Source organism: Haliotis rubra, unplaced genomic scaffold (genome assembly GCF_003918875.1).
Source record: "Haliotis rubra isolate DU_JTF1 unplaced genomic scaffold, ASM391887v1 Scf348, whole genome shotgun sequence".
Classification (NCBI taxonomy): domain Eukaryota; kingdom Metazoa; phylum Mollusca; class Gastropoda; order Lepetellida; family Haliotidae; genus Haliotis; species Haliotis rubra.
Window position 1 is genome coordinate 1,029,404 of NW_025767022.1, and position 16,144 is coordinate 1,045,547.

The 16,144-nt window shown below is 43.3% G+C and overlaps 1 protein-coding gene across 1 annotated transcript; it reads right to left on the reverse strand.

The window, feature by feature from the left end:
- Nucleotides 1–406: 406 nt before the first annotated feature.
- Nucleotides 407–14,256, reverse strand: LOC124284925 (EGF-like domain-containing protein 2). The gene is made up of 11 exons (XM_046721057.1): nucleotides 14,148–14,256; nucleotides 10,447–10,522; nucleotides 10,082–10,207; nucleotides 9,035–9,172; nucleotides 7,378–7,577; nucleotides 6,548–6,690; nucleotides 6,055–6,206; nucleotides 2,391–2,484; nucleotides 2,045–2,204; nucleotides 1,584–1,695; nucleotides 407–1,469 (listed from the first exon to the last, which is right to left on the reverse strand). Exons 2-11 carry the CDS (start codon nucleotides 10,490–10,492, stop codon nucleotides 1,237–1,239), a joined length of 1,404 nt encoding a protein of 467 aa, XP_046577013.1. The 5' UTR covers nucleotides 10,493–10,522; nucleotides 14,148–14,256; the 3' UTR covers nucleotides 407–1,236.
- Between the last annotated feature and the right edge of the window lie 1,888 nt (nucleotides 14,257–16,144).

Here is a 16,144-nt window from a genome sequence, read left to right on the forward strand (position 1 = left end):
GGTACCATATGTAACGACTAGCTCTGATATACCGGGTTAGAATAGGTCTTCAGCAACCCATGCTTGTCATAAGGGGCGACTAACGGGATCGGGTGGTCAGGCTCGCTGACTTGGCTGACTTGCTCATGGTGTTGATCTCTGGAGTGTCTGGTCCAGACTCAGCTATTTACATACCGCTGCAGTATAGCTGGAATATTGCTGAGTGCGGCATTAAACAATAAACAAACGAATAATGTTAGTACCAGTGAATGTGCTGAATCCTACTCCCGAGCTACTAACCCCGATCATACCCAAAAGTTTACAAAAACGACTGAGCCGCACATTCTGACGGTTCCCCAAAAACTACTGTGTGGCTAATCTCGCAACAGCTGTATTAGTTGAGAACATATAAGACAAGACACCTGTGTGTAATTTTTTTAATTTTATTAACTAAAGAATCAGACGAATTGCAGATATAATTTGTTGATTTAAGTTTTAAAAATACCAATTTTTGTTGTAACCGTTTACGTTATTATGTATATAAACTGCTCTTTTGGTACATCATTCAAACGATATTTTATAATACACCAAGGGCGTTGATGGTCTCTGAAGACAACCCTAGAATACATGCAATCCATGCGAAACAAATACTGACAAGAAACAACCTTGTCGTACCCCAACCCTTAAACACGGTGTTATCTGAAAATGTGTATTTTCGTCGTTACATAGACAGAGACACCGACGCCAACAACTAACAACACAACACATATCACAGTACACTGGTTGCAGGCAATGTATGAAAACCCCGACGAAGCCTTACATAGGGAAAACATTTGATATATACATTACTCAAGGTAGTGCAACATTCATCTTCTCAGTAGTCATTGCTGGTGACTGACTCAAGGCTCAATTTCACGACAAGAACATATGAGTTCATTTTACCAAACATGTTAGGCGTTTACTTTCCAAGGCGTTCTTTTCACACGGTTTATGTTTTTGACGACACAAAATACTAGTACAACTCATTCGAAGTATAGTATTAAATTGGTGACTACTATTTTTTAGAAAAAGGTGACGTAAGTAGGTGACTAGTTAGCCTTTGACTGTGGTGTTATTTGACGTTTGCATTGTTTTAAGAGACCCCGGGGTTTTACTTTTATACGTGTATAATGACCCTTATCTCATGGTTCTAAACAAAACTTTAAGTATAAACTTCGTACAGTGAAGGCATGTTTCCCATATCGTTTCCTTGCTACTTTAACACTTGTTGCTGACAAGAGTCGGGAGGTGCGGCAGGTGGGCGGTGGAGGTGGTGTCGCTGGTGTCGTCGCGGCAGACTGTGGTGTCTGTCCTGCGGTTGAGGATGGCCTTGACCACCAGGACGATGCAGAGGATGAGGAGCAGTAGAAGCGCCACCGACAGAGCCACGACTGTGGCGGTCATCTCCCAGGTCAAGTAGCAGGCCTTGTCCTCCTTGAACTTATTCAGAGCTGGAACAAACAAGTACATGAGTACTGCCCTTATGTGATAACATAGGACGGTATTTCATACGCTCGGCTACCGACATATATATGTTTACATATTTCCAAGTTTAGTATACGTACTTGCAGCGGCGGTAGCGAGACTGAGGGGATCGTTGATGTTGAATGATCTCTGCAGGACCTTCTCCGGGCTAGCTCCAGCTTCTCGCTTCCGTCTAGCAGATCCGCAAGTCAACTGACCAAATAAAACAGGAGGCCACACAGTAATAAACTAGCGACAACCTTTCCCCGAAGCACAAGAGAACTGGAAAGCAGAGTATATTGTACGATCTCATAGACACCTGCTCATAAATCCAATCAAACAGAAATGGTACAAGTTGTTTTCGAAAAGATGAGCTAACCTGATCTACCAGGATCCCCCATCACAAACAACACTATCATTAGTTAACACCACTCGTACTCCAAGTTTCTATCAATGAATTTGATGGTTTCATCTAATTGGGTCAGCAATGATAACAACTATATATAGTTTACAACAAAAAACAGTAAATGCAAACAAGAAGCTGTCGCACTCCTGAACTCACGGGATCACAGTCTGTAGCCACGATACATGGCTTGATGTCACAGGTCACAAAGATATCATTGGAGCCAGTAAACTTGAAGGCGTCGAAAGTGAACGTTTTACTAGTGGCGGTACCTGTGACATCTGTCAGCATGACGCTCTTCAAGTCTGGAGATGGGCAGCTGGAAACACAGATGGTACATACATCATTACCTTCCTATCTGTGTGTGTGTGTGTGGGGGGGGGGGGGCACTGTGTGATTTTGTGCGAAGCGTGTGTATGGAACGTGTGGATTAAAGTTGACTTGTAACAGGGGTATGCATTTGGATATTGTGAATAAAAGATACTTGAGAAAATAGCTTTCAAACCTGGTTGTAATGAAGTCTTTCGACTTATATCCTGCTGCGCTGGAAGCAGCTGCATTAGCGGCATAGCACCTCGTCAGTCGTAGAGCCTTGAACTCTGAAAATTACATACATTCTCTTCGTCACATCACAGCAGTACACTATAAACCTGAATCATCATGAACCGCTAACTCAAGTCAACATACAGCATAACAAAGACATACAAAGTCCCATCGCAAGCCCGGTATCAACTCATCAGTTTATCAATTCCGCCTTAGAAAAGGACATACAAAACCCTATCCACCGGAAATACTAACACCATACCCAATGCAAATACTATCACAAGACCCACCAGAAATACTAAAGCAATACCCAACCATCACTGGCCATTAAAGTTGAGTAGAAGTTTCATTCTTTCATCGCATCAGACAAACAATGAAACATCGCAACTAAATCAATGGTCCCAAGACACCCCGACTCAGACATCACAAGAACAAGATCCATGCTCCCAGGACACCCGACCTCAAACATCACAACAAGGTCCATGCTCCCAGGACACCCAACCTCAAACATCACAACAAGGTCCATGCTCCCAGGGCACCCAACCCCAAACATCACAACGAGGTCCCTGCTCCCAGGACACCCAACCTCAAACATCACAACAAGATCCATGCTCCCAGGACACCCGACCTCAAACATCACAACAAGCCCCATGCTCCCAAGACACCCAACACCAAACATCACAACGAGGTCCCTGCTCCCAGGACACCCAACCTCAAACATCACAAAACGATCCATGCTCCCAGGGCACCCAACTTCAAACATCACAAAACGATCCATGCTCCCAGGACACCCAACCTCAAACATCACAACAAGGTCCATGCTCCCAAGACACCCGACCTCAAACACCACAAAAAGATCCATGCTCCCAGGACACCCAACCCCAAACATCACAACGAGGTCCTTGCTCCCAGGACACCCAACCTCAAACATCACAACAAGGTCCCTGCTCCCAAGATACTCAACCTCAAACATCACAACAAGGTCCCTGCTCCCAGGATACTCAACCTCAAACTTCACAAGGTCCATGCTCCCAGGACACCCAACCCCAAACATCACAACGAGGTCCATGCTCCCAAGACACCTCACCTCACACATCACAACAAGATCCATCCTCCCAAGAAACCCAACCTTAAGCATCACACCAACAAGATCCATGCTCTCACGAAACCCCACCTCAAACATCCCAACAAGACACTGAGTGCTCATTAACATACTCTGTACATCCTTCATGAGGGATGACATGACACCTGGCAGACCTCAATATTACAAACACAGATCCATGGAATCATACGCCTTGACACTCAAATATAGACATGAAAATATACATACAAATCGCAAAACAGAACCAAAACTGGCAAAAAATAACAATGAACAGAAAACAGAAAACACAATCGGAAAACACGATGTTTAAGGATCAAGTCCATCCCTTAAGAAAACCCAAGCATGGGCAGGCACCCGACCCCCTTTTCTATAAACAGGAAAGCCGATGCACCCGTGGACCGTTCAACCAGATGTGCATTCAAGAGTTGAAAAACTATATAAGAAACATATTTGCACAAACGCGCAGCTATCTAATGAAAAAACAATAACCATTTAAACATTTTGAGATATAAAAGCTCCGAAGCAACCCCACTGACAGAATGAAGATCTTAAACTAGATACATGGAGAATATGATCCATGCTATGACATACACGATACGGAATGAGCATCGGCATGGTGCCCAGAAGTATCTCTAAGTAACATATGATATTAACAATAAGTAATGACCTTCTTAATCTGACGTCTTTTGGGAAGATGACACTAGAAGACAAGCTTACATCCGTGTTTGTCATTCATATACGTGGAACTGACCAGTGAACACATATTTTTGTTGAACTTACGGGATAGGTTTATCATGCACTTTTAACCATCAAATCATACCAGTCAGCACATATTGGATAAACAGGATATGTTCATTTTACTTCATTGTGAAACTTGGTTAAAAAATCGCACTTTATACATTGCTTATATCATTTAACTAAGACATAATATTGTCACACTCACCACATTGTAATATCACACATTTGTAGGATTTAACAGAACCTGCATGAGCAATAGGTGTTTTGGATACCAGTCTCTATATTTGTTAATCACGACGTTTTAGAATTAATTCTTACTCCTTCTTCATGTGAATGCAAGAACGCAAAGAACAAATCCTTTGTTCATCGCACCAAATTATCCGTGCCAAACGAACAAGCTTCCTTCACATATATGCTGAGTATAGGGGAAGATACAGCACTTGATTTCTGCTTCTGGATATTTACTTTTGGTTGGTTATGTCCGCCATGACATTGTCTGTCTCCAGGATCTCTGGTGACAAGGGCCGCTGGCATGTCCACCATCACATTGTATGTCTGTACGGTCTCTGGTGACAAGGCCCGCTGGAATGTCCACCATCACATTGTATCTCTGTACAGTCTCTGGTGACAAGGGCCGCTGGCATGTCCACCATCACATTGTATCTCTGTACGGTCTCTGGTGACAAGGGCCGCTGGAATGTCCATCATTACATTGTATGTCTGTACGGTCTCTGGTGACAAGGACCGCTGGAATGTCCGCCATCACATTGTCTGTCTGTACGGTCTCTGGTGACAAGGGTCGCTGGAATGTCCACCATCACATTGTCTGTCTGTTCGGTCGCTGATGACAAGGGCCGCTGGAATGTCCGCCATCACATTGTCTGTTCGTACGGTTTTCTAGTGACAAGGGCCGCTGGAATGTCCGCCATCACATTGTCTGTCTGTACGGTCTCTGGTGACAAGGGCCGCTGGAATGTCCACCATCACATTGTCCGTCTGTACGTTCTCTGGTGACAAGGGCCACTGGAATGTCCATCATTACATTGTATGTCTGTACGGTCTCTGGTGACAAGGACCGCTGGAATGTCCGCCATCACATTGTCTGTCTGTACGGTCTCTGGTGACAAGGGTCGCTGGAATGTCCACCATCACATTGTCTGTCTGTTCGGTCGCTGATGACAAGGGCCGCTGGAATGTCCGCCATCACATTGTCTGTTCGTACGGTTTTCTAGTGACAAGGGCCGCTGGAATGTCCGCCATCACATTGTCTGTCTGTACGGTCTCTGGTGACAAGGGCCGCTGGAATGTCCACCATCACATTGTCCGTCTGTACGTTCTCTGGTGACAAGGGCCGCTGGAATGTCCACCATCACATTGTCCGTCTGTACGTTCTCTGGTGACAAGGGCCGCTGGAATGTCCACCATCACATTGTCTGTCTGTACGGTGTCTGGTGACAGGGGTCGGTTGTGCGTCTAATGTACCACTGTTTTCAGCAGTGTGATCAGGATCTGGTCTTCTTCACTATCATGTGCCATCCTACTATTCATGAACGTGAACATCACCACACACACACACACACACCGCACACACACCGCACACACACCACACACACACACACACACACACCCGCACACCACACACATACACACACACCGCACACCACCACACACACACACCGCACCACACACACACACACACACACACACACACACACACACACACACACACACACACACACACACACACACGCCTGACACAACGTGTAGGGAGAGGCAGCTCACTTACTGGCGGTGCCGGCAACTGTCAGGGAGGCCGTTAAAACGATGTCTGCGCCAAGGTCAAGAGTCGCACCGCTGGCGGTACTCCCACCAGACTCCAAGATCAGATCGACGTCAGCGTCCACGGGAACGTTACTGACATCCTTCGTACCTAGGTTGCTGTCAACAGAGGTCAAAATCATCATTATCATCAATGCCATCATCATTAAGCCATGATAAGCGTACATGTATACCCCACATCCCCACCCATGACCCTTTTACAGTGATCAGTCACTCTAGTAAAATATATATTTGTACCGTAAACACCCGTTACTTCGACCACATCCTGTAGTAAAACATATTACATACAGTGAAGACCCGCCCATGTATGCTTCCAACCCCTGTAGTTATATGTAAGTGTATATGCTGAAGACCCGTTTTTTGGCCGGCCCCTGAAACTAAGTGTATGTTTGCAGAGTACAGATGCTTTCATATATATAGGGTGAGGTAGACATAGCAACCTTTCCACATTCTGGATGGTGATCGCTCCTGAGGTCTGCGCTACCACATCACTGGTGCCACAGGTGAAAGTGATCAGCTCATCATTGGTTGTTAGAGTGTCCGTTCCGAACTGGATGATGACTTCTTGGACATTATTCGTCCCCTTTCAAAGAAAAGTTTCACTTCAAGAATGGTATCCTGTTTTTAACAACCACGGGGACAGTACAATGATCCACGTGATTTTCTTCACAACAGATGTGACAGGCATATGCATTTCTCAACACAACCATATGAGATTATCAAATATCAACAAATATATTCAAGAATGCCCATGAAAGTCCATAATATTTAGCAAGACCTTCCTCCAACACTAAGCTGGTTTAGATGTGAGACATGCTTCACCTAGAGCCTTCCTCCAACACTAAGCTGGTTTAGGTGTGAGACATGCTTCACTTAGGGCCTTCCTCCAACACTAAGCTGGTTTAGGTGTGAGGCATGCTTCACTTAGAGCTTTCCTCCAACACTAAGCTGGTTTAGGTGTGAGACATGCTTCACTTAGGGCCTTCCTCCAACACTAAGCTGGTTTAGGTGTGAGGCATGCTTCACTTAGAGCCTTCCTCAAACACAAAGCTGGTTTAGGTGTGAGGCATGCTTCACTTAGAGCCTTCCTCCAACACAAAGCTGGTTTAGGTGTGAGGCATGCTTCACTTAGAGCTTTCCTCCAACACTAAGCTGGTTTAGATATGAGGTATGCTTCACTTCCGGTTATTCGCTAACATGAAGCTTACACACCGTATGAAATCAACTCAATCTAGTGAAACAATAACACAGAAGAGGGACACGCCATTACCGATGTTGTTGCACCGCAGGATGCGTCATTAACTGCTAAAACAGCGCTCTCGTAAGTTCCTGATCCAGCTGATGTTTCTGTAAAGTCGCATGTCCCTTCCTTCCCCTTGAGATAAACCTTCCCAGAGAACGTTGATACATGCGGCATTACCGTCATCTTCATTGTGTTTGGATTCGCAGCGGTGTCACACGTCAGGGTGTCTGTGGTGAAGAGGAAAATCAGCCAACGACATGAATATACAAGGTTAGGTTCCCTTAATTTGTCTGTAGTTCAATACATGTACTTACATACTTAGGTAACTGACATAACTTACAGACACACTTCTGGAAGTGGGGTTCTGACATAGCTTACAGACACACTTCTGGAAGTGGGGTACTGACATAACTTACAGACACACTTCTGGAAGTGGGGTAATGACATAACTTACAGACACACCTCTGGAAGTGGGGTACTTACATAACATACAGACACACTTCTGGAAGTGGGGTACTGACATAGCTTACAGACACAGTTCTGGAAGTGGGCTACTTACATAACTTACAGACACACCTCTGGAAGTGGGCTACTGACATAGCTTACAGACACACTTCTGGTAGTGGGGTACTTACATAACTTACAGACACACTTCTGGAAGTGGGGTACTTACATAACTTACAGACACACTTCTGGAAGTGGGGCACAGACATAACTGACACACACTTCTGGAAGTGGGGTACTGACATATGTTACAGACACAGTTCTGGAAGTGGGCTACTTACATAACTTACATACACACCTCTGGAAGTGGGGTACTGACATAGCTTACAGACACACCTCTGGAAGTGGGGTACTGACATAGCTTACAGACACACTTCTGGTAGTGGGGTACTTACATAACTTACAGACACACTTCTGGAAGTGGGGTACTTACATAACTTACAGACACACTTCTGGAAGTGGGGCACAGACATAACTGACACACACTTCTGGAAGTGGGGTACTGACATATGTTACAGACACAGTTCTGGAAGTGGGCTACTTACATAACTTACAGACACACCTCTGGAAGTGGGGTACTGACATAGCTTACAGACACACTTCTGGTAGTGGGGTACTGACATAACTTACAGACACAGTTCTGGAAGTGGGCTACTTACATAACTTACAGACACACTTCTGGAAGTGGGGCACAGACATAACTGACACACACTTCTGGAAGTGGGGTACTGACATAACTTAGAGACACACTTCTGGAAGTGGGGTAATGACATAGCTTACAGACACAGTTCTGGAAGTGGGCTAACTTACATAACTTACAGACACACTTCTGGAAGTGGGGTAATGACATAACTTACAGACACACTTCTGGAAGTGGGGTACTGACATAGCTTACAGACACACTTCTGGAAGTGGGGTAATGACATAACTTACATACACACTTGTGGAAGTGGGGTACTGACATAGCTTACAGACACATGTTTGGAAGTGGGGTACTGACATAGCTTACAGACACACTTCTGGAAGTGGGGTACTGACATAGCTTACAGACACACTTCTGGAAGTGGGGTACAGACATAACTTACAGACACAGTCCCTGGAAGTGGGCTACTTACATAACTTACAGTCACAGTTCTGGGAGTGGGGCACTGACATAACTGACACACAGTTTTGTACTTACACCGCATGTCGGTACAGGTTGCCCCTGCGTATTCGGGGGTACAGAGGCACAAGGCAGCACTTGCAGTTGCGGATTTGTGACAGATTCCTCCATTCTGGCAAGGGTTGGTTGGCGTGCAGTCAGCGTGACTTTCATCAGCTGGAAACGAAACTTCACTACCTCAGTACACATTTTTCAAAAGTATATTACTGAAAGGAAACATCATTACCTGAAGATATATATTCATGCCTCAAATTTATCATCCTTTGATATATAATAATGCTTTATAGCTCTCTACCTGAAGACATACACATGTGCTTCAAACACCTCTACCTGAAGATATACACACTTGCTTCAAACACATGTACCTGAAGATACACACACGTGCTTCAAACACATGTACCTGAAGATATACACAAGTGCTTCAAACACCTCTACCTGAAGATATACACATTCTTCAAACACCTCTACCTGAAGATATACACATTCTTCAAACACCTCTACCTGTAGACATACACACGTGCTTCAAACTCCTCTGCCTGAAGATATACACACGTGCTTCAAACACCTTTACCTGAAGACATACACACGTGCTTCAAACACCTCTACCTGAAGATATACACACGTGCTTCAAACACCTCTACCTGAAGATATACAGCCGTGCTTCAAACACCTCTACCTGAAGATATACACACGTGCTTCAAACACCTGTACCTGACGATATACACACGTGCTTCAAACACCTTTATTTGAAGAGATACACACATTCTTCAAACACCTCTACCTGAGGACATACACACGTGCTTCAAACACCTCTACCTGAAGACATACAGACGTGCTTCAAACACCTCTACCTGAAGATATACACAGGTGCTTCAAACACCTGTACCTGAAGATATACACACGTGCTTCAAACACCTCTACCTGAAGATATACACACGTGCTTCAAACACCCCTGACTAAAGACATTTACACTCGCTTTAAACAACTCCACCCGAAAAATATTAACACACGATTTGCAAACAGTTTGCTTAAAATTGTAAAATATTTGGTTGTGATACAACGTACCAATTACAACAGAACAGTCGTAGCCTGTATGGAGTGCGTCGCACGAGCAGGTTCCAGCAGCCATATCGCACGTGCCTCCATTCATACACGCCCCGGTCTCTCGCGCACAGTCGAAGAGTGCGGAAACTGGAAGATACAGGATGTGTATTAAAGATAAACAATCGTAACAAAGCTTGCAATCATAAGAAAACATTTACGGTTTCATTATATATCATTATTCATAATTTCAAAATTTACATATATCCCGAACTATTTTAGTCCAGTATGTTTGCTTCACAGTAACCCTGGCAGATTTCAGTATGTTGAAGCGAGATTTTTCTAACCCTGTCACCCATTAACACAGGTTTACAATAAATGTAACCCACCTGAGCCAAGGCAGCAGGAGATGATCAAGCACAATACTACCCTCATTATGGAGTGTGGGTACACGGGGAGAGATGGCTGTAAGATATATACAAAAGTTAAGGTATGGACCATACACAACAAAACATACAATTATCTGGTTTAGTTGTTATATTTATTATAGTTGTTTTATGTTATTCATGTTGTATTCTCAGTTTCATTGAGGGTATATAACAAAGCTCCCCTCACCATTTCAACAAAAAACACCATATAATAGTCTGATTTACGCGACGTTAATTTTCAGGTTCGGGTAGTTCAGGGTATATCGGAAATATCGGAACAATCCAGGTGTCCACACGCATAGGTAGTGTAGCACTGTGGCACTTATTAACTATCACACTTATGTTTGAGGAACGTGGTCAAACCAGCACCAAGCTATTGAACAACATTGGCATGTGAATCACGGAGCATCTAGGTCACGTCTAATTAATGAGCAGTATTGCCATGCGTCTCATTGAACAACATTGTCATGCGTCTCATTGAACAACATTGTCATGCGTCTCATTGAACAACATTGTCATGTGTCAACAACATTGTCATTCGTCTCATTGAACAACATTGTCATGCGCATCATTGAACCATATTGTCATGCGTCTCATTGAACAATATTGTCATGCGTCACGTTGAACAACATTGTCATGCGTCTCATTAAACAACATTGTCATGCGTCTCATTAAACAACATTGTCATGCGCATCATTAAACAACATTGTCATGCGTCTCATTGAACAACATTGTCATGCGCATCATTGAACAATATTGTCATGCGTCTCATTGAACAATATTGTCATGCGTCACGTTGAACAACATTGTCATGCGTCTCATTAAACAACATTGTCATGCACATCATTGAACAACATTGTCATGCGCATCATTGAACAGCATTGTCATGCGTCTCATTGAACACCATTGTCATGCGTCTCATTGAACACCATTGTCATGCGTCTCATTGAACACCATTGTCATGTGTCTCATTGAACACCATTGTCATGCGTCTCATTGAACACCATTGTCATGCGTCTCATTGAACACCATTGTCATGCGTCTCATTGAACAACCATTGTCATGTGTCTCATCATGTGTCTCATTGAACACCATTGTCATGCACCATCGTCTCATTGAACAACATTGTCATGTGTCTCATTGAACAAATTTGTCATGCATTGAACAACATTGTCATGCGTCTCATTGAACAACATTGTCATGCGTCTCATTGAACACCATTGTCATGCACATCATTGAACAACATTGCCATGCGTCTCATTGAACAACATTGCCATGTGTCTCATTGAACAACATTGTCATGCGTCTCATTGAACAACATTGTCATGCGTCTCATTGAACAAAAGTGATATGCGTCTCATTGAACAACATTGTCATGCGCATCATTGAACAGCAGTAATATCTGTATTATTAAGGAACGCTGGCATATTCAACACTGTGGACAAAACTGTAATAGCATAGTGTCAGTGTTATAAGTATATTAAAACAACACTGAGCAACATTGTCATATGTTTCACCCAGCTGCATTGTCACAGATATCTCTGAACTGCATTGTCATAGATATCAATGAGCTGCATTGTCACAGATATCAATGAGCTGCATTGTCATAGATATCTCTGAACTGCATTGTCATAGATATCTCTGAGATGCATTGTCATAGATATCATAGATATCACTGAGCTGCATTGTCATAGATATCACTGAACTGCATTGTGAGAATCATGCCAGGTTGTATTAATCTTTGAGACAAACATGCCGTCTACCTAGACTATGCGTCCCTCTCTGGAGCACTGTGCAGACCAGTACACTGTTTTAGCTCTTTCACTGAGTTTGTAAAGAGACCAGTACAGCCTGCGATGTATACATTAAATATATGTAATGTGACCCAATCCCATGATGTAATACAAAATGTCACGTCCAGATCAAGTTGATTTAGATATCGATAACATGTAAAGAATGTCTATAAACAAAGCACAGTGCGTGCAGACACCGCATGACTCACCGAGAAGCTGTGGGGACACCTGGTGTTCTCGGATAACACCCACAACTCACTCAGTTGTCACTCTAAAGTGTCTGTGTTTGTTTGACTGTTACCACACTCCTGTCATATGGCACAGTCCTGTAAACGAGTCTGAACCACACAATCATGTGACGATGCTATGAGCAATGGTCCACGCGTCGAGATACGACGCAACACTATTGATTACCTTAGCTTGACCATTGGTATAAGTAAGTGTCTGCATGGAGGTGTGACAAACGGTATTTGATCAAATGCAGGACAGAATGTAATGAGGCCGATTGTAGATGTCACTTAATACGAACCCTGTTCGCAAACCAGGGATCGCAATGAGGGCGCGATGTACCTACTCATATCATACTCCCTCAAATATGTCGTAAATGGAAAACATTTAAAATCTGCTTGATTACGTTTGAGTGAAGGATTCAGTGACCCTTGAAACAACCAATCGATAATCAGTGTTTACAGTAACTATGCGCAGTGCACTGCACATGAAGACATAGGCCTCTATACTGGTCTCGCGTCGTCAGTGCGCACAGGCCCCATCACAAGTGGAAGGACCGGTTTGTCCCCTCCCACACACAACCTGTCGGCGAACAACCGGTTCCAGAGTGGGCTACCATGACAACATATCAAACAATTCGCACTCTTCTCTATTTATGTTCTAATCATTTGTCAGCTAGGACCTCTGAGGTTCTTGTAGCCTGACATCACAATTACATCTATGCAACTGACTTAAAATTTAAATTGTTTGTGAATCGTTACATGAAATCCCCTGGATAAAACCAATAGAAAGATATCCCAACCTACCCCGAGATGCATGTTCACAAAATCCTGTTAGAAGTCATCTTACAGTCACCATATCTACATGCTATATACGCAGGCTGCAAGAACGGCGCCTGTTAGAAGTCATCTTACAGTCACCATGTCTACATGCTATATACGCAGGCTGCAAGAACGGCGCGTGATAGAAGTCATCTTACAGTCACCATGTCTACATGCTATATACGCAGGCTGCAAGAACGGCGCGTGATAGAAGTCATCTTACAGTCACCATGTCTACATGCTATATACGCAGGCTCCTTTCCATCCGTACCAACCAGCATAAGCTGCTAATGCCTCAGTATGACGTAACGTTCAAGAAACATACAACCCGCTGCTTCTACTGGTTGAATACCATAGAACATTTGTAAACCATTATACCGAAACTTTCCTGTGCCATGTCTGTGTTACAGTGGTGCAATCGCTATGTTCAGTTCTACCTGAATCGTCAGTTATCATACTATTACTGGTTCTGGGGTACTCGGTATAGAAACATTATCTTAAATATGACAGCAATAACATAGGAACTTCGCTTTCTATTTTTCTTTCAGTGTCAAATTTCAATGCAGGTGCAAGAACCATCATACTGCTCAATTTCAAACACTTAGATTCAACAAGCAACTCACACAAAGACATTATGAATGTCCATGTCTAACAGTATTTACGACATGCCCATAATTAGCGGTTTTGAATTTCGTCATACAAACATCAAATGGGTGATAAATATGAATATAAGTTATATTCTGTCATTTAAAACATTACTTTAAACCGATACAGATTATGTGGAAACAGAAAACTCTTCAACTTGGAAAAGCCTCCTTACCTGAGAGCTGGTTCCTCTTACACCTGTCCGACGTGCCTGGAGCTACTTCAGGTGATGACTATCGATCTCCTCGTTTTGGATGCAGCGCTGGAAGTGACGCTGGGTGCTCAACAAGCTGTTATATATCTATCCCCTTAGTTTCTAAAACAAACATATTTGCGTTTGTCATAACAAACCTGTAACTGTCAAGGACATTTACATATTAATGAACTTTTGTATTCGATGGAGCCAATGAAAATCAGATTATAGCAGGATCGAACAGGATCGATTGTGAGATTAATTTCATTGGGTATATCGATTTACAATACCCTAGAACCAATCACTTTTTGAAGGACGTTATTCGTCACGATGGACATTTCCAGCATTCTACAGAATCGGTACTCGTAGACTTTGAGAAATGAATATAAACATCAACTACATATTAATCTATTTCTGATATCAGAAAGTAAATAAACCAGCAAAGACTGTTTGGGTAACCCTTTGCACAGTATGGCTGGTCAGGTTCATGTCCTGACTACACGCAGCCCAGAGAACTCAGCCTAATCCAACCAACCAGGAACAGTTATGGAATGTTTGTGTGTTTGTTTGTTGTTTAACACCACACTAAACAATATATTCTAGCTAAATGGGGAAGGCGGGGGTGGGGGTGTAATAGATCAAGTCTAGACCAGACAATCCTGTGATCAACAGAAGTGTCAAAGGGACAGAAAATCAAAGACATTCATGATTTCACTGGGTTTATCAAAACGGCCAAGGCCGGGAATGTTGGATTGGATACGTCTGAGAGTGTATATGAGCTTATTTAAAAGAATTCTATAATTATCTATGACACCTCTTGATATTCCAAGACGGTAAAAAGCGGATCACTTCTGATACAGTGTTGGGGATAATTTCAATGTGTTTGGCAGCCACTTAAAATTAATTACATTATAACTGATATATGTTAGAGTGAGTGAGTGAGTGAGTGAGTGAGTGAGTGAGTGAGTGAGTGAGTGAGTGAGTGAGTGAGTGAGTGAGTGAGTGAGTGAGTGAGTGAGTGAGTGAGTGAGTGAGTGAGTGAGTGAGTGAGTGAGTGAGTGAGTGAGTGAGTGAGTGAGTGAGTGAGTGAGTGAGGAGTGAGTGAGTGAGTGAGTGAGTGAGTGAGTGAGGTGAGTGAGGTGAGTGAGTGAGTGAGTGAGAGTGAGTGAGGAGTGAGTGAGTGAGTGAGTGAGTGAGTGAGTGAGTGAGTGAGTGAGTGAGTGAGTGAGTGAGTGAGTGAGTGAGTGAGTGAGTGAGTGAGTGAGTGATGCATTCAGCAATATTCCAGCTATATGGCGGCGGTCTGTATATAATCGAGTCTGGACCAGACAATCCAACAGCATGAACATCGATCTGCGCAACTGGGAAACGATGACATATGTCAACCCAGTCAGCGCGTCTGACCACCCGGATCTCTAACCCGGATCTTCACGGGTAGTAGTAGTAGTGGTAGTAATAGTAGTAGTAGTAGTAGTAGTAGTAGTAGTAGTAATAGTAATAGTAGTAGTAATAGTACATGTAGTAGTAATAGTAATTGTAGTAGAAGAAGTCGTAATTGCAGCAGTAGTAGCAGCAGCAGGAGTAGTAGTAGTGGTAGTAGCTCATGGTGACAAAGTTGTACCTCCATGCTAATTTTACCGCGTTTTGCAATACAGAAAGAGCCGGAAACATACGGGTCAAGGAACCGCTCTGTGTAATGCAATGGACTCGCCCCAGGGTGTACATTCTGGGCTGCAAGTCTGTATACACGTGAAGTACTCAACAACGACCCATTTAGACCCGTTATAATATGCCGAATACAGGTATCATAAAATTTGACTTAATATTTATTGTATCACAACTTTCAAAGATTGGTTGACCCTTCACATACGTCCTCTATACACATTCACCTTAACACACACTCTTCTTAACTTTCTACATTCATATTTCCTAAAATGGAAGAATGCTTCAGTGACACAGCGATTGCGATTCTTTTACCA

What these genes read in the sequence shown, in the direction of transcription:
- LOC124284925 (XM_046721057.1), bottom strand. Translation starts at nt 10,492, where the DNA reads ATGAGGGTAGTATTGTGCTTGATCATCTCCTGCTGCCTTGGCTCAG. An exon ending in CCTGCGGTGCAACAACATCG is followed by an intron (nt 6,691 to 7,377) that starts GTAATGGCGTGT and finishes TTTCTTTGAAAG; the next exon opens with GGGACGAATAATGTCCAAGA. An exon ending in GACAGTTGCCGGCACCGCCA is followed by an intron (nt 2,485 to 6,054) that starts GTAAGTGAGCTG and finishes TGTAATTTTCAG; the next exon opens with AGTTCAAGGCTCTACGACTG.